Source organism: Scomber scombrus, chromosome 3, assembly GCF_963691925.1.
Source record: "Scomber scombrus chromosome 3, fScoSco1.1, whole genome shotgun sequence".
NCBI lineage: Eukaryota > Metazoa > Chordata > Actinopteri > Scombriformes > Scombridae > Scomber > Scomber scombrus.
The window spans coordinates 32639007-32665617 of NC_084972.1; the positions used below are offsets into that span (position 1 = coordinate 32639007).

Below are 26611 nucleotides of genomic sequence, written 5' to 3' on the forward strand. Positions count from 1 at the left end.
GAAATAAGGGAGGGAGGGAGGAAGGAGGGAGGGAGTAAGGAAGGAAGGAAAGGAGTAAGGAGGGAGGGAGGGAGGAAGGAAAGGATCAAGGAAGGAAAGGAGGAAGGAAGGAAAGAGGAAGGAAGGAGAGAAGGAAGGAAGGAAGGAAGGAAGGAAGGAAGGAAGGAAGGAAGGAAGGAGGATGGAGCAAAGAAAGGAGAAAGGAAGGAAGGAAGGAGAGAAGGAAGGGAGGAAGGAAAGGAGCAAGGAAGGAAGGAAAGAAGTATGAAGGAGGATGGAGCAAAGAAAGGAGGAAGGAAGGAAGGAAGGAAGTGGAGGGAAAGAAGAATGGAAGAACGAAGGAAAAATTAAAGAAAGAGGGAGGAAGGAAAGAAGAAACAGTCAAAAAAGACGGGGTCAATTTACCCGGGAAGACGACAGGAGGGTTAAAGCATCACTACAGGTCAGAAACTCCTTTAAAACCAGCTGCTGTCAGTTTTCCTACTGCACCTGAACGCACCATCTGAGCTAAAGTCTAATTCCAATCCTTTTTTAACAGCAAATGAAAAGCAGCTGATAAGGTCAAATAAGACCGATTATCTTTAATAATGTTAATCAATGTAGTGATGATTTATTTTAAGTGTTTTTCGGTGTTAGTTCGTGCCGCTGCGTTGTACGCACCGATGGGGTTAGACCGCCCGCGATGACGGTGCATCTGGCCTGCAGCGAGGTGACGATGCCGGCTTTAGAGATGGAGATGCTCTGCTGCTCCATCGCCTCGTGGATGCTCGTCCTGTCGGCGTCGTTCATCTAGAGGAGAGACAGAGGGAGGAGTTTAATAACCGTCTGTTTTGACTGTTCCTTCTTCTTCCTTCCCTTCCTGTCCTTCCTCCTCTCTCCTTCCTCTCTCTTTCTTCCTCCCCTCTAACCTTCTTCCCCCCTACCTTCCTCCTTTCCAACCTCCCTCACTCCACTCCTCCTTCAGTCCTTCTCCTCCTCCTTTCTGTCCTCCTCCCTCATCTCCTTCCTTCCTTCCTCCCACTCCTCCTCTCCTTCCTTTCTCCTATTCTCTTCCTTCCTCCCTCCCTCACCATTCCTTCCTTCCTCCCTCCCTCTTTCTCCCTTCTCCCTCCACCTCCCCCTCCCTTCCTTCTTCCGTCCTTCCTCCCTCCTTCCTCCTTCCTCCTTCCTCCCTCCTTCCTCCTTCCTCCTTTCCTTCCTTCCTCCTTCCTCCTCCCTCCCTCCTCTCCTTCTTCCCCTCCTCTCCTTCCTTCCTTCCCTCCCTCCCTCCCTCCCTTCCTTCTATCCTTCCTCCTTGACTCGAGGACAACAGGAGCGTTAAAAAAGCTCCCGATCAAACATCAAACAGGAGGAGGAGGAGTGATGATGATGATGATGATGATGATGATGATGATGATGATGATGATGATGATGATGATGATGTCATCGTCATCGTCTCACCTTGTCGAACTCGTCGATGAGACAGACTCCGCGGTCGGCCAGCACCAGCGCTCCGGCCTCCAGCGTCCACTCCCTGGTGACCGGGTGTCTCTGCACGTAGGCGGTCAGACCGACGGCCGAGGCTCCCTGACCGGTGGTGAACACGGCGCGGGTCGACACCTTCTCTATGTACCTGCAGAGGAGGAAAAAAAACATTTAATCAATCTTCTTATTGGTTTATATTTGCACAATTGTAAAATGCATGTAAAAACAGACTGAGTGTTTCTAGCTTCATTTTTATGTGTTTTCATGTTTTCAGTGTTTTGCTGCTCACTTGAGGAACTGAGACTTGGCGGTTCCCGGGTCTCCACACAGCAGCACGTTGATGTCTCCACGCACTTTGTGTTTACCGCCTTTAAAAAAAAAAAGAGAGAGAAAAGAGACAGAAAACACACATTACTATCACTGTGCTGCAGCTATGAGGACTGATGACTCTTCAATTAGACTTAATTAAGACATTAAACGTCTTCTTTACCTGGATTTTTGGGCTCTCCTCCAAACAGAGCCAGAGCCAGAGCTCTCTTTATGTCCTCGTGACCGTAGATGGACGGAGCCATGCTGGCAAAAATCTAAACACAAGACAACACAAAGAGGTTAGAGTTCAACATCTGCACAAGTTTTAACATCTAACAGCAATTTTGACAAGAAATGCATCAATTATTCAAAAATCCTGTTATGTTAGTTGGGGGGAAAATGGTTTAAATCAATCACAGCTGTTAAAAAATGAGATTAAATATCACTAATTCATCTCTGTGTTGCTCATAAATATAAAATAAAACATCATTTGGATATTTTTCTAGATATTTTGATTTGTTCACAAGCTGCAACTTTGCTATAATTACTAAAATCACCTTTTTTCTGCACATTTAAAGAAGTAAATCAAAGTCATAATTATTTAAATGTTATAAGAAATGAGTCAAATGTGAAATTAAACCACTGTCGTCTTTGTTTTCTAACATCTTACGGCCATGTTGGAGATAAATCGTCTCTGAGTTTTTTTTCTGTGTGTCTGATCCATAAATATGAAAATTAATGAATCAATCTAAAGGAAAATAAGTCAATTGTGAAACTGAGCGACTGCTAAATACACTTCATGCAAGCGGTGTAAGTTCAAAAATATAAATATAAATATAAAATTCAAGTGTCTAGTATTCATTAACTTTAATAAACTTTTCATATCTTATTATTTAAATTCAGACTCCAAATTCAAGATGAAAACTGTGAAAATTAAGTAAAAACATTTACATTTATGTCTAAATTCAACTATTTTATGACCTAAATTTAAATTTTAGGATTTTAAGCAGCCTGCTAAAGTTTTTTAGGGGGAAATTTAACATTTGAATCTTCAAATCTGAATTAATGCACAACTTCAATTAACCCTACTAATTTAAAAAAAAAAAAAAAAAAAAAAAAAAAAAAGTGAGAATTTCATGTAGATGGTTTTCAAAGCTAAATATTTAAAATGAATTATATTATATTTAAATTTCAACATGAAGTCGTCAGCAGTGGTTCGGATTTATAAGGTCGAGTGATTTCCCTAAATTATGATGGTAATATTTTTTCTGCTGTCAACAAATTTAACTGATTTATGTCATTTTTTATATTTTTGACTGGTTCCACGTGTCGGTTTAAAGGTTAATTTGCATATTCGTGTTCCTCACTGAACTCGTTCCTTCACGTTAAATCATTCGGTGTCAGTGTTTCTGTATTTTCAGTATAAACATTAACTCGTCCCCCCTCACCCTCTCTCCGATGCGTTCGTCTTTGGACAGGGCGACGATGGCTTTGACGTCTTCGTCGGTGAGCTCGGCCACGGCGACGCCTTCGTCCCGCCGGGTGATGTGGTTGGCGAGGATGACGGTGGCGAACACCGGGAAGCCGTTAGCCATGTTCAGAGAGCCGTCGTAGTTGTTGTGGTAGATTCCCGTCAACTCCTGAGAGGGAAAATAAATAAAACTACTTTAAACTTCGTGTCGTCCTCCCGGGTCAAATTCACCCGTCTGTTCTGACTGTTCCTTCTTTCCTTCCTCCCTCCTTCTCTCTTTCCTCCCTGCTTTCCTTCCTCCATCTCCCTTTCTTCCTCCCTCCCTCCTCTTTTTCTTTCCTCCCTACCTTCCTTCTTTCCTCCATCCTTCCTTCATACCTCCTTTCCTTCCTTCCTCCCTCCCTTCCGTCTTCCTTCTTCCCTCCCTCCCTTCCTCCCTCCTTTCCTCCCTCCCACCCTCCCTCCCTACCTCCTACCTTCCTTCATCCTTCCATACCTCCTTTCCTTCCTTCTTCATTCGTCCCACCCTCCCTCCCTTCTTCTTTCCTCCCTTCCTTCCTCCCTCCCTTCTTTCTTCCTCCCACCCTCCTTTCCTCCTCTCCTTCCTTCTTCCTCCCTCCTTTCCTTCCGCCCTCCTTTCCTTCTTCCTCCCTCCTTTCCTTCCTTCTTCCTCCCTCCTTTCCTTATTCCCTTCCTTCCAATTAGTAGCAGAGATGCAACATGTCCTGCCAGATTTCCTGTTTTTAAGACAATAAAAACAAACATCTACTCACGATCTCGTCTCCAGGCTTGCAGTGATCCACCAGGTCGGCGAGCAGGATGGCGTCTTTGGAGCGAGGGAGGCGACCGGCTGCGACTTTACCGGGACTTTCCTGGATGGTGATCCTCTGGTAGTTCTGGTACACGGTCTGTAACCAGGGAGACGATCGGTTAATTGGTTAATTAAGAAAGGGAGAGATCTTTTTCCTACACATTATAGGAGACATTGAGTCGATGTTCTCCGCGTCCGTCCGCCTCTCACCTCCTCCATGTTGATCTCGAAGGGTCCGAGGGACTGACACTCGGGACAGGAGCCCGGCTTCACTTCCTGGTTCTGGGACTGGAAGAACGGTCCCAGCACGAAGTTACACTTGTTACAGTTGTACTTGACCATAGCGAGCTGAGGGAGGACGCCCGTGCAGCTGCTCACCACACCGCTGGTACGGATCAGCTGGTTCAGATGCAGCTGCCTAACATTAAAAAAGGAGAAGAAGAACTTATTTGACTTTTATCACATGAACGCTGCTTTTAACCCTCCTGTTGTCCTCGAGTCAAGGAAGGGAGGGAGGAAGAAGGAAGGAAGGGAGGGAGGAAGGAAAGGAGGAGGGAAGGAGGGAAGGAAAGAAGGAAGGAGGGAAAGGAAAGAAGGACAGGGGAAAGAAGGAAAGGAGGAAGGTGGGGGGAGGAAAGAAAGATAGGAGGGAGGGAGGGAGGAAAGAAGGAATGGAGGAAGGAAAGGAAGGAAAGAAGGAGGGAAGAAGGAGGGAGGAAGGAAGGAGGGAAAAGAAAGAAGGAAGGGAGGAAGGAAAAAAAGGACGGAGGAAAGGAAGGAGGGAGGGAGAAAGGAAAAGAGGAAGGGAGGAAGGAAAGAGGAAAGAAGGAAGGGAGGAAGGAAAGAAGGAGTGAGGGAGGGAGGACAGAAAGAAGGAAGGAAGAAAGGGGATGGAGGAAGGGAAGAAAGAGAGAGGAAGGAAAGAAAGAGAGGAGGGAGGGAGGAAGGTCATAAGGAAGGAAGGGAGGAAAGAGACAGGAAGGAAAGAAAGAGAGAAGGAGGGAGGGAGGAAAGAAGGAACAGTCAAAACAGACGGGGTCAATTTGACGTGTTTGGTTGTTTGTTTTTTACCTGAGTGAGCGGATCTCCTCGACTAGCGGCAGGTTGCAGATGCGGACGTGGATCTCGTGTGCGATGCGGTCGTATTTCGGGTACATGGCGAGCACCACTTCTTTAGCGGCTTCGTCGAAAACCTGCCAAAGAAACCCCAAATAGTCATGAGACGGGTTTGCTTTGGATGGAGCTGATGTTTAATTCAGTGATAAGAAGCCAAAGATGGGACGCTGCAACAGTCTCACACTCATTAGTAAGAAAAATGTCTCAGGAGCTAAAACTAGACGTCAGAGTTCAGATTTCTTCTTAAACATCAGGTGACTGATCTGTGTATTTCCCTTCATCTATCTCTTCATCCTGTGACTGGATTCAAACCAGCTTCTCTTCACAACATGGAAACTAAAATAAATAAACCTCAGTTGTGTTTAAGTTAAGTTTAAAGCTCAATAACATACGTATTTCTGCAGGAGAGAGACAATGGGTCTTAAAAAAGGACATTTAAAAAGAAAAAAATCAACTATTTTTATACTTTTTTTCACTGTATTATCTATTTTACCTAGTTTTTAACTTAATTACTACCTAACTTAAACTTTCTCTTATTCTCTATTATTTCTATGTATTTTCTTTTATTTATTTTACTTTATTTACATTTTTATCTCTTACTTTCCCTTGCATGAATTAGTCTCAATATTCCTTTTCTTTATGTCGTCATCTGTTCTGTATTATTAACATTAACCTGAATGAAAGCTGCTCTATAAATAAACGTTATTATTACAGTTTTGGACACAATAAAACAAATCTCACACCCATTTTTAGCATGTTTGTGAAGTATTGGATGTGTGTGAATGTTACTGGTTATATTATTAACTATGAAGCAGGAAATGATACGTTTCTAAGCTGAAGTTTTCTCACCTTCAACATCTCAGTTGGAGCTTCAGGTAGAAAGTAAGCCAACACGTGTTCTCTGGCTGCCAGATCTTCATAGTTCACAACCAGACTCTCCTTATTCTCTGGAGTTGGTTTAAATTAAAAAAAATAAAAAACAGGAATCAGTTAAAAACAACAAAAACAAAGCTTCATCATCATTCACACATCTGCTCATAAGACGAGAAAGCGACGCTAACCTTTGCACATGTCGCTGATTTTCTCCTTGAAGACGTTGTGGCCGTTTTCGTCCACGTGTGTCCGCAGGAAGTTCTTAAATCGGTGGTAGATCTCGAGCCGCGGCGCCGCCATGGAAACCCACTCCCTCACAGTGTGACCCTGCGGACGGAGGAGATACACGTCAGATATTTAATAATGAGCTGGAGACCCGAACCGACCTGAATCTGACCCTGAAGACACAAACCTTCATGTCCTCCAGGTTTTCGATGCTCTCTATCATTTCCTCTTCATCTCCGTCTTCTCCTCCATCTGCCGCCCACTCGGCTCTCCGCCTCCGCCGTGCTGAAGGTTGCCCGTCATCCTCGTCATCGGCTGCGTAACGGTAAAAAAATAATGATCAGTAACTTGACGATAAGAGTCGTGCCATCTTCTCTAACCTCTCCTCTCTCTTTCTCTCCTCTCACCGTAGAGCAGTCCTCTCCTCAGCCGACCGGTGACACCGTGCGCTCTGTCCCTGATGCTCATGGCTTCTTCAGCGCGGGCTCGAGCTCCAGGCGACATCTCCGACAGATCCTCGTCATCCAGGTCCAAACCCTCGGCCTCGTACTGATCCAGAGCCGGGATGGCACGGTAATCCCTAAACAGAGAGAAGAGAGAAGAATAGTTATTTTTCTTCCACTCAGACAAACTCCTCCTTTTTATTTATCCATCTCATCCTCGTCCTCCCACCTCTCCATCGCGTCCCCGATCAGCTCCTCTCCCTCTGCGTCCTCCTCTTCCTCTCCAGGAAGGGGTCCGTCGCCCAGAAGCCCCTCGGACTCATCCTCGAAGGGGGGCAGGTCTCTGCCGGGGCTGGAGGTCAGGTCTCCTCTGCGGGGGCCTCGGCTGGGGCTGGTGGCCATGTGGAACGACTCGGAGGAATCCTGTCGACATAAAAGAGGATCGCTGATTTAGTCTGATATCAGAACACGATGATATCTTTAATACATGTTGAAAAAGTTAAAGAGCAGCTTGTGTTTTAAGTTCTGTTGCTGTTTTTAATGTTTATTTTAATTCACCTTGCATTATTCATGATTATTTAATACATTGTTTTCTTTAGTTGCCAGTTTTAGTGTTTTTGTCACTCGGCAGCAGCTGCTATGACGCAATTCAACGTCTATAAAAAAGGGAATTTAATTTTAATTAGCAGTAAGTTTATTTTTCAGTATCTTCTGAAATCCAAATTATTTAAATAGTACAAGTGTTTATTTACCATCTCAAATCAAATTCAGATTGATCCTTCAGCTCAAAATTTTTTTTCAAAATAATTAGCTTTCTGCTCCAATTTAAGACTTTAAATCATGTTTAAATGGGGTTTTATTTGGCATGTGTTGCTTTTATATTCTGTCATTTTATGTTTTATGTAAAGCAATAATATACAAATACATCTGCCTTGTCTAATCAATTGATCCCCTTGTCATTGCAGCTCAGTATCATCCAATACAAGACAGTCTGGTCTCAATAATTATCGATAAGCTGAATTAACACCAGCCAATAAATCTCAATTAAAAAGGTAATACAACATACTGATAGTGTTGCACATCTGTGTCTCTTTAAATGCAGGTTAATCATGATGATAGATCACGTAGTAAAACTAAATATGATCTATCATTACTGGAGGTTATGTGGAGAAAGATCAAGGAGATAAATTAGTAAAATATGTGCATGTACGGCATCATAACCACATTACAATATAATGCAATCCAATACAAGACTATCTGATCACAATAAGTATCGATAAGATGAATTAACACAAGTCAAACAATCTTAATAAAAAGGTTTCTGTATCTCTTTAAATGCAGGTTAATCATGGTGATAGATGACTGAATAAAACTAACTATGATCTATTATTACTGGAGGTTATGTGGAGAAGAAATGCAGCTCCAGGAGGTAAATTAATGACATATTGAGGCTCAAAATAATGAATTAGAGTAAGTCACACTTTTAAGGGTTAAATCATGTGTAGATGTACATTCAAATATAGCTGGAAACAAAGATAATGGTACAAGTTTGAGTTTAAAACATTTTATGCGTATTTTATCTTCTATTATGTGACGTTTCTTGTCGTTTTTCAGCTGTATTTGTTTATTTGATCTGCTTAAAAGCTGAATCTGTGGTGCATTCAATCTGACACCTAATCTAACAATAACTTGCAGCCACATGGCGAAGTCTGCATTAACTTACAGAGCAACAAACAAAGCAGATGCATCACATTATTATTATTATTCATGCTGTCACTACGTTACGGAACATATATAACACACATTTCTAATTATGTACATGTTTAACTTTATAAGCGTTATGTTTTATAGTTTGTTCAGATTAGAAAAAACTCTCACTTCATTGTTGTGATCCAGCAAAACTTTAAATTTACTGAATTAAACTCGAACAACAAACACAAATCTGCCATATTTAACTCCTCGCTCCTTCAGTAGACTCATTAAACCTGATAATCAGATGTTTTAATCCGTAATAATCTGATTTATAACAGTTTTAACTCACCGCCATTGTTGCACGTCTGTCTGTCTCTGCCTCTAGTCCAGAAACTGCTTCTTCTTCCGGCCGGGAGTCAGTTTTTCGCGCGAAACGACCACGTGGTGCCGAAAGCCCGCGAAATGTAATGAATATTCGAATGAGCCGATGACGTAGCGTTCTCTTATTGGTCTGGGAGCTTTTTTGAAGAGGCGGGGATTTAAGATACTGTGGGTTTGGTTTAACACGTAATCATTTTTTCCCGGGAGTATTTGTGCCGAGTTCAAAATCCGCTTCCTTGCCTCCTCTTAAAGACTAGTCTTACTGAAAGGATACTGGTGGCTTTTGGGTCGTGGTATTCTTCCTTCGCTTACTTTCACTTTCTTTCATTTTCAGTATAAACCACATCTGAGTTCATATTTCTAAAAATAAATGCAGCCTACAGAAGATCTGATGATTCATTGTGTTGTTTCTATCACTTCCAACACATAGTAAACATTGACTTAAGTACATTAACTCAAGTTGCACTGTAAAATTATTATGTTAATTTCACAATAAATTGGCTAATAATTGCAGTAAATTCACAGTGATGAACTGTAATTATTTATACAGTAATTAACATGAAAATCCCAGTAATGTATTGTGTTTCTACAGCAACTCAGACACCATATTACTGTGAAAATACAGTATTTTAAAATTACATTATGATGCTGTAATTATTCTGTAAATGCACAACAATTCACAGTAATATCACAGCAACGTATTGTAATTTTCACGTTAACCCCAATCCCACAAAATTACTGTAAAACTACAATATTTTATGGCTAAATTATTGTATGGTGCTGTACCCTTACCAGGAGTTAAATTTGAATTTTTACTGTACTTTACTTTTACTGTAATACTTTAACTAAATCAAGCTCATACGACTTATGTACTTCCGTCATTTCCCCTGTGGTGTTGGAATCATCTTTTATTAATACTTATGTTATTAATACATGTTTAAATGTAAACTTTATCTCTCGCGTTTTCTCTGGTTTTTAATTCACACACAAAATCACCAATTATTGTAACAGAAATGTTTTATTTAAAAATCACACAGCAAACAGCAGAATCATGGTTCAATAACTGTAATATGACAAATAATATGGGATGAAGTAATGTGTAATGTGAGTAAAAAGATGCTGCTTAGTTTTTTACATCTGAAAACTAATTTGGTCTGTTCATTATTTACCACTTAAAAATTCATGTCAAGCTCAATTTTTAAATTAAGTAATAGCGATTAATTACAGATTGCACAAAAAATACAACTATGTTGGCAAGTAAAAAACGAATTTAAACAGCAAAAATGTGACTGCAGTTTATGCAGCTCCAAACTCTGATTCATGAAGGAGTGTCTTGCTGCAGATAATGTTAAATCCTTGACCGCCTCTCAGCTGGTAGCCTCCCCATTTGTGGTGTACATGTACACCACTTCATCCTCTTCGCTCCTTCCTGATGAAGAAAAACGTATAATGTTGGTAAGGAAAGGATGTGAAGAACACCAAACACTCTGAAGCTTAATAGATTTGATGCAATCCTGTCCACTGCGCTGTTTTAACTATGAAGAGGAGGCAGACACACAGCTTCACCTTCTCCTTGATATCTGCCTGTTGCCTTATAGGCCTGCATACTTTTATCTATACTTTTAAGTTTCACTAGAGCACATAAAGAACCAACATTTTAAATGTTTGTGAGTCCAGGAGCGAAAACATGCTGTAAAATTCACTGTTTGTAATGAATAGATGAATAGACTTCAAAGGATTTAACAATAATGGCTGAACATTTACAGATTTAGCAGAAAAGATTTCGCTGTTTGAGCTCTAAAAGAAGAGATAATCCTTAATAAACACACATTTTAGTTCAACATCAACAATAATATGAAAACATGAGGAGGAGGTGTTGGTGGTGGAGTGAGCTGCAGTTAATCCAGCTGAGTGTTAACATTAATACAAGTGTCACAGTGTAATAGTGTCAGGTTATAATGTCCTCATTGTACACCTGCATGAATGTGATTGAATGTTACAATGTAAGAATCTTTTTTTTAAACTTACCTTTCTGATATTTTTTGTAGAGTATACATGCACACAGCAGAGCCAGAACAACAGCAAGAACAGTAACAGCCAAAATAAGAGCAATATTCTTCCCTGAAACACAGAACAAAATAGAAATGTGTTAAGACTTATAATGTAACTGTCTGTCATGTACTGTACACTGGTCATTGTCGACACTAGGAGAACTATTAAAGGTGCGCCTGCTGCTTAAACCTGTGAAAACAAATAATCATATTTTTTGCAGATTAAAAGTCCAATATGAGGAATCTCAGCAGACACAATAAACGGAAAGACCTTCAGTTTTGATGTAAAAATAGTCATGACAGGATATTTATTATAACATTAAAGTAGTTTTTCTTGCTGTAATCATTCCTCCTGTTCATACTGACCATTAAAAGATCCCTTCATAATGCACTAACCATGGAAGTGATGGAGGACTAAATCCATAATCTTCCTTCTGTGATCAAATCTGAGTAAATAAATCAAATGGATTTCTTCCAAAATTCACATTTTTAGTACAAAATTCACTCTTTTTGTTCCTCTCCTTCACTGCAGCTCAACATGGAAACACAAATAGGAGAGTCTGTACCAACACAACTGTAACATGAGCAGATCTACTTGACACCTGCAATGTGAAGTAAGTGAAAAAAATATCAGGTGCAGATCTGAATGCTTTGAGAAACTTTCGTCCTATCCATAGACTGTATATAAGAAATGGACGTAACATCCGTGACGTCACCCATTGGTTTGTGGACTGCTGCTCGGAGGCCAATAGTTTTGAATCTGAGCAGTGCCATCTTGAACATTTCAGGTGCATGCTGGGAAAAATAAAAACACGGATTCTATTTATATGGGCATCAGGAGGGGCAAGAGGCGCCCTCCTGAACCTGTGAACCAATCAACCAGTCAATCACGACGTAGCCACGCCCTAATGCATACCCTGCTTTATCGTCACATATAAAATCAGGGAGGCCAAAATGTCCCAAATGAACATCATACTGCATTGAAGAAGGCTTTAAACTAGCGATTGAGACCATAAACACATTTTGAAAACGTTTACTGAGGTTAGAAATCAAGTGAGAAGTTGGTGAATTCTCCATTGACTTGTATATAGACCAAAACGGTCGCCTCCTGGTGGCCTTTTGATAGAATGCAGTTTTAAGTTACTTCCGCGTTGGCCTCCACTCAGAGGACCGGTACTCCCCACCTGGACCTATCTCAAACCTGCCATTTCTCTCCAAAATACTAGAAAGAACTGTTGCAGCTCAGGTAAACACCCATCTGTCCGACAACAGTCTGGTTTCCGTCCCCTCCACAGCACTGAGACAGCCCTAGTGAAAATCACCAATGACCTCCTGATGGCATCTGACTCTGGACTGCTCTCCATTCTGGTTCTCCTCGACCTGAGCGCAGCCTTTGACACCGTTTCTCATGACATCCTCCAGGACAGGCTAGCCTCCATTGGAATCACTGACATCCCTCTGGCTTGGTTCAGATCATATCTCTCTGGTCGCACACAGTATGTTCAACTCAAGAACCTGAGATCCGGCTCCTCCCCAGTCTCTAGTGGTGTTCCCCAGGGCTCTGTCCATGGCCCCCTCCTGTTCATTATTTATCTTTTGCCTCTTGGTCACATTCTCAGGAAATGTCATATTCAATCGAATCTCTGTCTTTCCAATAAGCCTACTACCACTCTGCCACACACCATTAAATTGTGGTTCTCACTCAACTTTCTCAAACCCAACAGTGACAAAACTTTTAAGAACTTTTAATTGTAATACATCAGGTGTTGATTTGGTTTTAATCTTTCTAGATGCATTCATGGAGGAATGATTTATTTAAGAATAATGTGCATTAATACAATTTAGAGTGAGAGTGAAATATCAGATGATGCTACATAACAAACATTCCTGAGTCATTTACTTTAATGTTATTATTGCTGCAACTTCTTTAAAATACAATTTAAACTTAAAGTAACACACTGAAATGTATTGATAACTTAAAACATGTTAACGAATAAAATTATTTCAATATTAAAATATAATTAAGAATAATCTCACCAGGGATATACACAAATGTATCAGCATAAGTCTGACGGTTGGTTTCCTTCTGTGTAGCAACACAGCGATATTTGTCGGTCTTGGTCACAGTAGTTTGGAGGATGATGTTGTAGTAGAGTTCTCCTGTTTCTGACTCCAGTGGTTCTTCAGCAGGAAGGATGTTTCCAGCTCTGTCCTGCCAGAGTAATTTAGGTTTTGGTTTTGGAAAAGCTCCTCGAACTTCACACTGCAGTAGCATCCCATCCTTTGTTAGATCAAGTATCCTGACAGACGGCTTTGGAGATGCATCTGTGAACAAAGTATGAAACAATAAGTTGTAAAGAACAATTAGAGGATTATACATGAACTGTAATACTGGGATGTTTTGTTCAGCCTGTCTCTGCTTGTATATGATCATATTTCAGAGGAGGAAAAACAGAGAAACAGAGGAAGGACAGCATTATTTTATTTCACTAAAAACTACAGGCTTGTTCATATTTTAAAATCAGATATCCTGCTAAAACCTAAAATCCATTAAGACTTGAGAAAATTAAGAATACATTTTGATCAAATATTTTACATGAACCATATCAAGCCCTAATGAGACAAAAGGTGAACCTACATTTTCATACAATATTCTTCATTTGTGTGTTAAGAGACACTCAACTGATTTTACAGATGAAGATCAGTTTACAGGTCATGAGGAGAACTACTCAGCCTGTTAAACTTTTGTATAATGTCTTCTGAGGCTCTGCAGCAGCTTCAGTCTTTAAAAATAACCAGAATAATATCGTCACTATCTCAGCTTGGACTTCACCACTTCAAGATTTTGACTGAAGGTCTGTGTGAACAAATGGAGGCATCGAGTAAAAAAAAAATAATCAAGTTTTGTTTTGACAGAAAATATTGTATAAATTTGAGCTAAAATCATGTTAATTATTAAAATTATTTCAATATTAAAATATAATTAGGAAGAATCTCACCAGGGATATACACAAATGTCTCATAATGAGTCTGATGGTTGATTTCCTTCTGTGTAGCAACACAGCGATAGTTGTCGGTCTTGGTCACAGTAGTTTGGAGGTAGCGTCCTCCTCTTCCTGTCTCCTGTATTTCTTCAGCAGGAAGGATGTTTCCATCACTGTCCTTCCAGTGTAATTCAGGTTTTGGAAAAGCTCCTTGAACTTCACACTGCAGCAGCATCCCATCTTTTGTTAGATCAAGTATCCTGACATATGGCTTTGGAGCTGCACCTGTGAACAAAGTATAAAACAATAAGCCTTGTAACAAACAATTACAGGATTAGACATGAACTGTAATACTGGGATGTTTTTGTTCAGTCTGTCTCTGCTTGTATATGATCATATTTCAGAGGAGGAAAAACAGTGAAATAGAAAAGCACATCAGCCTTAACTGTTAATGAACGCCTCATTCTAGACTACACAGCTCAACTCTTCATTAAAGTTTTTGGGTGAAAAAAAAAACATCCACAGCCCAAAGGTTGGCGTTTGTCCCTGTGAATGATTATTTGGTTATTCAGTTTTAATGACCCATCCCTAATCTGAAACCTCACTGTATTGAACTGACTAGGATCATTCTTCAATAAGTACATGTATGGGATCAATTACATGTCACTGTACATAGAAACATTTATACACCTACATCTTTAGATTAGTGCAAATTTTAATAATATTATTCTAGAAAGTTTATAAAGTCTTGTTCCAATTTTAGAATTACAGATTAAGTATTAAATATATGATATTCATACCATTTAATGTTAACTGGTCACATCTGTGTGAATAATCCAGTATATTGGATCAAAATGATAAAAATGATATTCAGACCTGTGGAGTCAAATTTACAGCACATACATGCAGATGAAGAGATCTGTGACATCATCAAAATAAAAATATTCTAACTATTTGACTTGAGTCCATCTCGGACTCTTAAAACAGTCACATCAGTTAATATGAGTTTCATGAAAGTACTCACCAAAAACAACAAGCTTAATGTAGAATATTTGTTCTGATTGAAGATTTGTAAAGTTACAGGTGTATTCTCCACTGTCAGCCACCTTCATATTTCTGATGGTTATGGAGGCGTCGCCTGACATCAGTTCATCTGGAAAATGTGAGACTCGATCTTTGAACTGCTGATCTTGACCTGTATTGACGATATTGGAATGATCGCCGTCATCATACAGGAACACCTGACGACCATCTTTCTTCCACTCAAACTTCTCTCGAGTAATGTTCTCCTTTGTGCTGAGTGAACAGGGTAAAGTGACGTCTCTTCCTTCTGCCACTGTGAGGACCTTTGTCTCTAGAAGACAAAAACACGTATTAATCAGTATGTTTACATACAGAATAATCAGGTCAAGACAGACATATGGAAGTTTGTTGTCAAAGCAACATATCAACTTATGTTGTAACAAGAAACTTTTCCTGTTTCTGGCACATTGTCTTCAACAAATCCTTTGCTCTGCCCTGCACATATCATACTTGTTCATATTTCACTTTTTTTTCTTTTTCTTTCTTAAAAAAAAAAAAAAAAAAAAAGTTCCATCTGGGACTCTTAAACCAGTCACATCATTTAATAAGTGTTTTATGAAAGTACTCACCAACAACAAGCTTCATGTAGAATATTTGTCTTGGCTGAAGACGAGGAAATTCACATGTGTAGTCTCCACTGTCAGCCACCTTCATATTTCTGATGATTATGGAGGCGTCGCCTGACATCAGTTCATCTGGAAAATGTGAGACTCGATCTTTGAACTGCACATCTTGACTTGTATTGACGATATTGGAATGATTGCCGTCATCATACAGGAACACCTGACGATCGTCTTTCCTCCACTCAAACTTCTCTGACGTAATGTTCTCCTTTGTGCTGAGTGAACAGGGTAAAATGACGTCTCTTCCTTTGTCCACTCTGATGACTTTTGGCTCTGGAAGACAAAAACACATATCAGTATGTTTACATAGTTCATCTACTATACTGCAGAAATATCACTGTCCACAAATATCCAGCATGTTTGATGATGAGGGAATCACTCCATACATGGTTGCAGCGCTGTGGGGACGAGGCCCTGCCAGATGTGTTTCTGACTATTTGACTTGAGTCCATCTTGAACCAGTCACATCAGTAAAAAAATGTTTTATGAAAGTACTCACCAACAAAAAGCTTAATGTAGAATATTTGTCTTGGCTGAAGATTAGTAAATTCACAGGTGTAGACTCCACTGTCAGCCACCTTCATATCTCTGATGATTATGGAGGCGTCGCCTGACATCAGTTCATCTGGAAAATGTGAGACTCGATCTTTGAACTGCACATCTTGACTTGTATTGACGATATTGGAATGATTGCCGTCATCATACAGGAACACCTGGCGATCGTCTTTCCTCCACTCAAACTTCTCTGACGTAATGTTCTCCTTTGTGCTGAGTGAACAGGGTAAAATGACATCTCTTCCTTTGTCCACTCTGATGACTTTTGGCTCTGGAAGACAAAAACACATATCAGTATGTTTACATAGTTCATCTACTATACTGCAGAAATATCACTGTCCACAAATATCCAGCATGTTTGATGATGAGGGAATCACTCCATACATGGTTGCAGCGCTGTGGGGACGAGGCCCTGCCAGATGTGTTTCAAGACTATTTGACTAGAGTCCATCTTGAACCAGTCACATCAGTAAAAAAAGGTTTTATGAAAGTACTCACCAACAAAAAGCTTAATATAGAATATTTGTCTTGGCTGAAGATTAGTAAATTCACAGGTGTAGACTCCACTGTCAGCCACCTTCATATTTCTGATGATTATGGAGGCGTCACCTGACTTCTGTTTGTCTGGAAAATGTGAGACTCGATCTTTGAACTGCTGATCTTGACCTGTATTGTTGTTATTGGAATGATTGCCGTCATCATACAGGACCACCTGACGACCATCTTTCCTCCACTCAAACTTCTCTGACGTAATGTTATTCTTTGTGTTGAGTGAACAGGGTAAAATGACGTCTCTTCCTTTGTCCACTCTGATGACTTTTGGCTCTGGAAGACAAAAACACATATCAGTATGTTTACATGCAGAATAATCAGGTTTATAAATTTATTATAAGTTTATTTAAAAACTACTTAACAAGCTAACAAAGAAGATTACATGCAAATACAAAAAGAAAAAGAAACAGAATGTTATTGACAATGATTTGAATAGAGCTGCAGTTATTAATTGATTAGTTGTTTAATAGAAATTTGAAATCATGATGTCACATCTAAAGGTATTAACCCCTCTTATAGATTACTGGAAAATGCCAACACATTGGGTAAAACTACTTGGCAGGGCATCAGATGCCTAGATCATAATCTGTTTAGGTTACTTCTTGGGAAATAACTGACATGCCAGCACTACTATATATGCTGTTCACTCCCAGTAGCTGAGTATCATCATCACAATTGTACCATGAATGCTGCTTGATGATCCAGGCCCGTATTAAAAGTGCATTAGGAAAGAACTCCTAATTTGCCTCATCTTTGCATCTTCAAGATCATCACAGAAACATCTACTGTCAAACTGTATGACATCCTAAATGATGATAAACATCTAAACTCTGAGTAGGTCTATTATAAGACTGTATGCAGGTGATGACGTCATTTAAACTATCCAGTCATTTTTATTCTGCGTGCTTTCAGACTCCTGCATGAATTTACACATTTTAAATCAAATACAATGAATAAATGTCATTCAGTGTGATTATCAGTGGAAGTGATTGGTTTTCTCACCGTTTTCAGCAGCAAACGTTGTTCCAGACCAAGTCAGGAGAGAGACACACACGAGAGGAAGAAGCTCCATAGCTGTCTGCGTCACCTGGAGATGAAACATCACTTTGACATCTCTATATAACGAAGCTTTAGCCGCTCCTCACAGCCTCACTGCTTCATCATAAAAACCCACTTTCGGTTCCTCAGTTTCAACAACAGCAGCACATCCGGTACAGCCCAAGGCTCACTTACATCCCAATAAATATGAGCTTGTAACCTCTTCTACACTAACACTAATTTTATTTTGTGCAAAACATAAAACTACAGGACCACAAATCCAACTGCAGAAATATGTACTCATCATGACACATGTGACAAAAAACCTTTTCATTGTGTTTCCTTCAGCAGAACAGCTCAATTTCCACAAATGTACTCAATTTGAACTCAAAACGAAAATGATATGGCAGTAAAATGACTCATTTTGGGGCCATAAGTTCTTTTGCCACTGTTTTAGAAATTACCTGTGAATAATAGCCTGCTAGTAAGATATAAGCAAAAGAACCACTGACCTGCTTCTCCGCTGTTATTGCACAAACATCTGTAGGCTGCTCCTCCTGACCTTCAATTCAGCAACAGAAACAAATGCTTTTCAGGCTGATTTCTTCAAAATAACAGAGTACCACTTTTTGATAGACACTGTTGCGGAAATTGTCTGAAAACATTTACCACAAATATGAAATAATACACAAAACACTGCTAGGTTGAAGATTAAACAGTTATTATTGTACAATAAGGAGACAGCATACATATAGAATGACATCAGCTCATCTCTAACTATTATAGTTTCTAAGACCCAAGACTCTGAGCTTCTACCTTATTTGGATATAGGCCAAGAAAGAGGAAGAGCAACGGGCCACCTGAGACACACAGTGATGAGGCAAAAGCAGAGACTACATCCACAATCATAGATTAAAATGATCAAACCAATCGTTAATTCTTCTTCACTTTTACAACACTGTTTTTAAAGGTTATGAGCATTAATTAATGGCTTCATGAAAGAATAATTTATTATACTTTACAAGCATCATCTTGGTTTGCCTGGTTGTGAAAAGTCTCACCTTTCGATATTTATTTCTTCAGGAAGACACCTCCCATGTGCAACCACTTACCTTTTTTGAAAACGAAGTTTGAAGTAGCACTTGCACAAATTCCACCATTCAATGTTACACTATCGGATAACTTGGGCAAACTTGTTTGAGGGGAGAGCAGTTTCTCAGGAATAGTCTGGTGTTTATTTTTTCCTGACAGGATGGAGACAACACCCTGCAGCCCCCCTCCCACCCACATCCGCTGCAGTTATGATGCCATCTATCATTATTAATACCCTCCTGGTACTACAGCATGGCAGCAACTAAATTATTCTGGACATTGAAATACTGAGTAGATCTATGATAAGACCTCAGACAAGCTGACACAAATCTATTGAAACAGTTTGGCTGAGGATGTAGCTGCTGTCAGACTCCACAAACGACATGATAGGATACTCAGACTTATTGTTTAAAGTTACTTTATTTGAATATGATTGTCAGTTTAAGGAGAACAGAAAGAGTAAATGTCTGTGCCACATCTCAGTAAAAATCTGCAGCAAGCACTGACTCTGAATTCCCATCAGTCACATCATGTGATGAAAACATCAGCCTGGTTGAGAAAGTTAACAGTTAGGGGAGAAAATAAAGCAGGTGAAGAGCTGTTGGAGAGAAATGCAGAGACTCCCTAAAAAATGGAAAATGCCAGGAAAAGCCCAGCCTCGAACTCGAGGGAAAGAAAGAGAGAAGAGAGAGAATATAGCTGATAGGAAGTCTAAGAAAAGACACAAGTGCAGGGTTTTTGCTACAGATATGAAGAAAAGTCACATTACTTTGCTAACTGCAGAAAACCTGTGAATGCTGAGTTCGTGTGACAGAAGTGAGAGTGTTACAGTGAAGCAGAATCAATGATTAGTTTGATCATTTTAATCTAAGATGGTGGATGTAAGATCACTGCTTTCATGTCATCATTGTGTGTCATCACAAAGTGTTTTGTTACCTTTAGGAGGCCCATTGCTCTTCTTCTATCTTGGCCAATATCCAAATAAGGTAGAAGCTCAGAGTCTTAGGTGTGGGACCCTAGTAAGGTGTTGTTTACAACCTAAGGCTCTTGTTTTGGGGTTGTACAGTAGGCTACTATGCAAAAGTCTTAGGCCACCATTAGATTAGTTGTTTTAGCAATGCTATAATGACCATATGTAATTATATCTCAGTCTCTTAATTAGAAAACAACCAGAAAATACAGGAAATGTGTATGCAGTATTAAAAACAGAACAAAAAGAAAAGAAAACTCATTGAACCCGTAAATGTGATGTTTTACAGACCTCTGCAGACCTCATTCACACCTCATTTGTTCAAAAAACATTTGTTCATGTGTTTAAAAAACATTCTGAACATTCTGTTCGTGTACAAGATGAAAAAAATGAAACTCAACTTCAAAAATGTCTCCAGCAGCATCTCTTAAGTCAGCAGTGATTTGTGTTATTCTTCGTTTATACACTAGCACAGCCTGTGTCTATAGCAACCATAGAACAACCTGTATCTATAGCAACCATAGAACAACCTGTATCTATAGTATCCATTACACAATCTGATGGTCTGTCTGTGCATTACATACCTCATACATTTGGAAAAATTGCCCAAAAAGTTAAATGGGTTAAATAGATTTAGTTTTTGACCAAATATCATGACACAAAGTGACGTCTACCAAACGGTTGAGCAGACCTACAAAGGGTTTTAATCTGCTCTTTTTGACCACTGCATTAAATATGCTTGATGTTTTTGTTATTTAAAAACTATGAGTTTCCTTCCGCATTGCTTGTATTGAACCATTGTCCCCGAGTGTGTATGTGCTAAATTTGTGTGTTGTCTGGATTAACATGGTATGCTTGCTGTTTTCCATTGTCTGGGTTTGTGAGAAAATGGATGAAAGTGGATGTTGAACATAAGAGGCCCTGAAATGGAACCAATGGAGAAAATCACAGGTTATTTTCTGTTCAGATGTTTAATAACCTGTCCTTTAATTAGGTTAGCTTAATTTCAGCTGTTGAAAAAAGATTTTACTTAAAAGTGGTATGTTACAGACCTGTAATAATTCAATGGTGAGGTGTTGTATAGGTATTGTAAGGTAATTTTAGGTAGAGTGTTAAAAAACAGGATGGTTCGTGCAAAGTCATTTTGGGTGAGGTGCTAGGAAACAGGAAGGTAGCCTGACTGGAGCAGGCTGGATATCCGGCGAGAAGAGAAAGGTGGTTGTGTGAGAGAATAACCATTGTATGCAAAAAATGGAGGAAATGTTTGTGCTCTAGCTGATGATGTCACATATGTGTATAAATTAGGGCTTGCTCTCTTTCTTTCTCTCTCTCTTACACACACACACACACACACATACACACACACACACACACACACACACACACACACACACACACACACACACATACACCACACAGACACCAGGGTTATTATAGTTTTTAAATGTTCCTCAGTTTTTATTTTTATATAGTATTTCTATTTGTTTTTTTAATTTCAGTTTAGTTTTAGTTAGTTTAACATGTGATTAAGTAGTTTTAATTTAGTTTTTTTTGGGGAGGAATTTACTACATTTAGTTAAGTTTTTATTGAGTTTTAGTTTAAGTTTTCCAGGTATTAGAAGAACATTGTACATACAGTTATTATTTCAGGTAATATAAATAAGTGACAGATTGTTGACAGATTCCAGGTTGATTTGTTAGTAATGCCTTAAGCCTCCAGCAGGGGGCAGTCACGCGTCTCTCCCTCACATAATACACACACCACTGAATACAAGAGCAGTGTATTGTGTTTTCATCCCTCTTCCCTCGCTATTTTGCCTATTTCAAGGTAATTATCATACAGAAAACATTATAAACGTAGCGATGTGTTGTAGATAATATAAATAAGGGACAAATTGTTGACAGATTCGAGGTTCATTGATTTAGTAATACCTTAAATCTCCAGTAGGGGGCAGTCACGCTTCTCTCCCTTATTTAATACACACCAGTGAAGACGAGAGCAGTGCCTTGTGTTTTCATCCCCCTTCCCTCGCTATTTAGCTTATTTTAAGGGCGCAACACACACACGCACGCACGCACGCACGCACACACATTCAAAGCTCAATAACCGACTGTAACTTATTCAGTTAATGTGCAGCAGAAGTGTTATATTTTATATTCTATTGAGTTTGACGACCTGTGCGTGCCGTGCACGTGCATGTGTTTTTGAGTGGATGCACGAGTGAAAGTGGATGTGGATGTGTGTGTGTGATAGAGAGAGATTTAGACATAATGCTATGAATGCAGACCTGTAAAACTCACATTTATTTTTCAATACACACATACACACCATAAAGCAGGATTACCAAATAAAACAGGATTATTTTGTTAGTCTGGCTCATTTTCCAGCAGATCCGGTTCCTTAAAGCGAGCTCAGCATAGTTCAAGCTCAGTTTTACACACACACACACACACACACTCACACACACACTCACACACACACACACATATATACAGTGGGAGGAATAATTATTGAACGCGTCAACATTTTTTTCATTAAATATATTTCCAATGAGGATACTTGCATGAAATTTTCACCAGACTTTGGTATTAACTCAAGAAATCAAAACATATAAAGAAATCAAAACATTAAAACCCATAAATAAAGTTATGTGTAATAAAGTGGAATGAAGTATTTAACACTAAGAAAAAGCAAAATCTGTAAGTAATTAGAAAGTAATTCTACCTCTATCTGTGGAAGTTAATATCAGCTGGGTTAGTACATACTGATGAGCTATAAGAAGGTGTTTTTGTTATCCAGGTGAAACATCTCATGATGAGTAAAAGCAAAGAGTTTCGCAAGACCTTCGCAACCTGATCGTTGCGCAACATTTCAGTGGAACTGGTTACAGATCTATTTAAACATTTCTGAATCTTCCGGTAACGACTGTTAGTGCCGTTATCTGGAAGTGTGAAGGAACATCACTCCACCCTAAACCGGCCACGCACAAGAGCTCCTCGGAAGATCTCTGACCAGGGAGTCAGAGGGTTAGTCAGAAGAGTAGCTCAAGAGCCAAGGAGCATTCAGAAAGAGCTCCAGAAAGACTTGGAGGCAGGAGGTGCAACTGATACAGAGAAAACAATAAGCAATGCACTCCACTGCCATGGCCTCTATGCACGTTCACCCTGCAAGACTCCATTACTGAGGAAAAGGCATGTTGAAGATCATTTAAAGAAACATTTAGACGAGCCTATGAAATACTGGTAGCATCACATCACAGTATCTTGAAGCTGTCATTACAAACGAAGGAATCTCCTATAAGTATTAAATAAATTTCAGTTAGCGTTTTCAATACTTTTTTTCCTGTTTCATTCCATAATACTTATGTACTTTTACTGTAATACTTTAAATTATACTTATGAACTTTTACTGTAATACTTTATTGACATCTACATTGACCTCAGGGTGTGTATGTGTGAAACTGAGAGATTTCGAGATTAATCAAAGAGAGGAAATGTTGAAATGTGTTGACATGAGTCAGTAAATTTGCATGATCATCATTTTTTTGCAGCTTACAAAAGAGAAGAGTCTTCTGGTCTTTTCTCTCATTCAAACCAAGAAAGCCTCTTTGCCTCGCTCTCAGTTTGTCACTCTGACCCTTTCACGACACGTATTTTGCCCAGCGTCTTGAGGATATTTGTGCAGCAGGAATGGCAGAGGCTGATGTCCAGTTTCACTCTGTGGATGTGGCAGACAGCCATATCATCGTCTCTCCAGAGCCACAAAAGTCAAATAAAGTGCGAAAGCGTTTCAGCGAAGCACAAACCCCGATCTTCATCCTGGTGAGCTTGGCACTGCTTTGCCTAACTATAGAGGCCTATTTTATCAACCGCCTCTACCGTCTCATGCCTGTGAGTATCAGTTTTGTCTTTTGATTTTGCACATTTGGACATTTAGGTCGGTATGAAGTGAACATGCTTTAAAAACTTGAACTTATTCTTTAATGACAAATGTGCAGAAATGTTACTATAACAATTAGTCTAACTACATGTGTGCATCCAGACGCAGAAGCAGTTACCTGTTTTTATCTTCCATTGCAGGCTGTTACAGGAGAAGATGGACCGTCCTGCAAAAAACCATTCGCACATATCGGTAAGATAACCATCTGTATTTGAATATTACTGAAGGAGTTTAGATCTACAAATAAAAATGTGTCAAATTAAGAATCTGCATGATTTTTGGTTGATTCGTTGTTTGTGACACCGGCCCATTTATTTACCTGAGCTGATTTTAATTACTGTTATTGTCTTTTGTCTTTTTTCCTCACAGATAATCAGGATTCCAATCGGCTGGTAGGAGCGAGTGACACCTGTAACATGGTGTATATAGATGGGGGGCTTGTAGTTCAAAAGACGGGGTTTTACTTTGTTTATTCCAAAGTTACCTTGAAAGGTAAGGGTGCATTCCAGCACTCTGTTGAGCGTCACTCTCGTTATTATCCGACTGAAGTTACCCTCATGGAGTCAACAAAATACTCAAACACGACACACGGAGTAGACATATCAAACAGTTACCTGGGTGGAGTGTTTCCCCTGTATAAAGACTATTACATTTTCGTGACAGTGAACAATATAACAAATATGCAAATGTATCCATATGACAATTTCTTTGGTGCATTCATGATTGAATGGGATTAAGATTCAGGATGATTGAATGCTTCATGATGCAGGGAAACCAATAAAAACATTTGGATCCTTGCTCCACCAATTTCACATACATTTAGGTAAAATATTGCATTTAATACCAAAGAATAGTTGTTTTTTTGCAGTATGTTTTGTTATGGCCACAAAACTAAAGAAATGGCTCAACCTATGACCAGCAACACATAAAACACCGAACACCAGTTTAAAGGAATATACAGTATGAGAGTATTATGTTTAGTTTCATAAGTCTGTTTTGATATTTATGTTCAGCTGGCTGTGTGTTGCTCTGAGCTGCAGCATCATACAGCAGCTGAAACAATTGGTACGTCTCCAAACTGAGAAAGAGGATGTGCACATTTACGCATTTGGTACAGCAGCGTTAACTTCATTAACACTGGATCGATCCGGATCTAACGGTACTTAATGTTCTGTGTTCTGCTGCACATCTACACAGATCAGCTGTTACACACAGACTCGGGTTTAGATGGTGGCATTGTTTATAATAAAGCAGAACTTATAGATTAACCCTGAGCTCCATCAGAGCTGTCAGGACATTTTTATTTTTAAGTAGCTGAAATTATTTTAAGTAGCCTAGTATCTGATGATTTTGCCCTTGGATCGTTAAATTTCAATTCGATATCGATCAAGCCTTGAGAGAGATACTAAACAGTAATATCTCCACCTTAACAGCTTGTGGGAATTTGCGCTGGTCTTTATCAATTAGATGGTTTTTGCATTGTGTCTTATTTGCATAGAAAGTGGCCAATTTTGTGCTGAATGTGCCCTGTGTATAATTGCATGTTTGATATTGCAGTAATCCTAAAGTAACGGAAAGTTATCAAGTTACATTACTTTAACCCTTTGTAGGACACCAAGAAAGTGCTATTTTAAAAAAATCATTTATTTGCTTTTCCTTCCTCTTTGAGGCCATGACAACATAAAACATGGATTATTTTTCTCATTGACCCTAAATGTGATGTTTTACAGACCTCTACAGACCTAATTTGTTCAAAACTGTTAGAGACTCATTCTGTTTGTGTACAAGATGAAAAAAAAGAAACTCAACTTCAAGAATGTCTCCAGCAGGATCTCTTATGTAAGCAATGATTTGTGTTATTCTTCATTTATACACTAGCACAACCTGTATCTATAGCAACCATAGAACAACCTGTATCTATAGCAACCATAGAACAACCTGATGGTCTGTCTGTGCATTATATACCTCATACAAGTGGTAAAGATTGTCCAAAAAGTTAAATGGGTTAAATAGATTTTGTTTTTGACCAGAAGTCATGACACAAAGTGACGTCTACCAAACGTCTGAGCAGACCTACAAAGGGTTACAGTAACCCTCCCAACCCTGCATACAGATACATGGTGTTATACCTTGCTTGCTTTAAATGCTAAATGACCAATTTGTGTTGCTTACTGAGATCTGAATCCAGATGATGTGATATAATGATATGTATGTATGTATGTATGCCATATGTGTAACTGTATGTTTAATCTGCATGTAAACATTTAAAACCAAATTGCATGTGGACACAAAATGATGAATTTCATTGTAAGCTGACATTAAAGTTGTATCGTAGCTAAAGATACAAAAGCAGACTCGTCTCTGAAAGTTATATGAGGAAGTTTGTGGTTGATGTTACTGCTTACTTTATCTACTTCGTGTGACCCAGATATTAAAAGATAAAGCTAACAGGAAAGGTGGGCTTCCTCTGAGGAGTACTTTATCTGCAACATAAAACATGAAGCAAAAGTAGTTCAGTTCAAAAACATCTCTGAGCTTTTGAATTGCTTTGATGCTGGATAAATATTTTAGTATTAACTCTCAAATATCCATTACAGTATCATCTATTTTTAATGTTTCATCATACTGTATGTATTGGCACACTGAAATTCAAATGCACTTTTAAAGTTCTTATCCTCATTGATCTCTTGTTACTTGCTACATGTGTGTTTATGGATATTTTCTTTTTTCCTTCAATATCTAAACATCTCTGAACTGTTGCATTAATAAAATACAAGTTTTTTCCCCCCCATTGTTATGGTAAATGGACTGTACTTATATAGCGCCTTTCCGTCCACTCAAAGCGCTTTACACTACAACTCACTCACCCATTCACACACATACACTGATGGCAGGGCCTACCACACAGGGTGCCAACCTGCTCATCAGAGGAAGCTAA

The 26611-nt window shown here is 39.2% G+C and overlaps 2 protein-coding genes across 2 annotated transcripts in view; both read right to left on the bottom strand.

Moving 5' to 3' along the window:
- mcm2 (minichromosome maintenance complex component 2) overlaps positions 1-8759 on the bottom strand; it is a 13651-nt gene extending 4892 nt beyond the window's left edge. The window contains exons 1-14 of the mRNA XM_062414652.1: positions 8754-8759; positions 6942-7135; positions 6677-6849; positions 6457-6584; positions 6233-6371; positions 6021-6118; positions 5127-5248; positions 4266-4473; positions 4018-4152; positions 3222-3413; positions 1955-2048; positions 1754-1832; positions 1441-1612; positions 661-789 (exon numbers count right to left, since the gene is read on the bottom strand). Coding sequence (XP_062270636.1) covers positions 661-789; positions 1441-1612; positions 1754-1832; positions 1955-2048; positions 3222-3413; positions 4018-4152; positions 4266-4473; positions 5127-5248; positions 6021-6118; positions 6233-6371; positions 6457-6584; positions 6677-6849; positions 6942-7135; positions 8754-8759 — 1869 coding nt within the window. The remainder of the gene's footprint in view (positions 1-660; positions 790-1440; positions 1613-1753; positions 1833-1954; positions 2049-3221; positions 3414-4017; positions 4153-4265; positions 4474-5126; positions 5249-6020; positions 6119-6232; positions 6372-6456; positions 6585-6676; positions 6850-6941; positions 7136-8753) is intronic.
- A 1031-nt stretch (positions 8760-9790) lies between these two features.
- Positions 9791-18879, bottom strand: LOC133976447 (hemicentin-1-like). The gene is made up of 11 exons (XM_062414664.1): positions 18784-18879; positions 18184-18233; positions 17636-17720; positions 16580-16906; positions 16026-16352; positions 15473-15799; positions 14845-15174; positions 13836-14105; positions 12874-13161; positions 10814-10906; positions 9791-10214 (listed from the first exon to the last, which is right to left on the bottom strand). Exons 3-11 carry the CDS (start codon positions 17703-17705, stop codon positions 10153-10155), a joined length of 2094 nt encoding a protein of 697 aa, XP_062270648.1. The 5' UTR covers positions 17706-17720; positions 18184-18233; positions 18784-18879; the 3' UTR covers positions 9791-10152.
- Positions 18880-26611: the final 7732 nt, after the last annotated feature.

Coding starts and splice junctions, on each gene's coding strand:
- LOC133976447 (XM_062414664.1), bottom strand. CDS start 17,705: ATGGAGCTTCTTCCTCTCGTGTGTGTCTCTCTCCTGACTTGGTCTGGA. Junction 16,353..16,579: donor CTATATTAAGCTTTTTGTTG/GTGAGTACTTTC, acceptor TTTGTCTTCCAG/AGCCAAAAGTCATCAGAGTG. Junction 15,175..15,472: donor CTACATGAAGCTTGTTGTTG/GTGAGTACTTTC, acceptor TTTGTCTTCTAG/AGACAAAGGTCCTCACAGTG.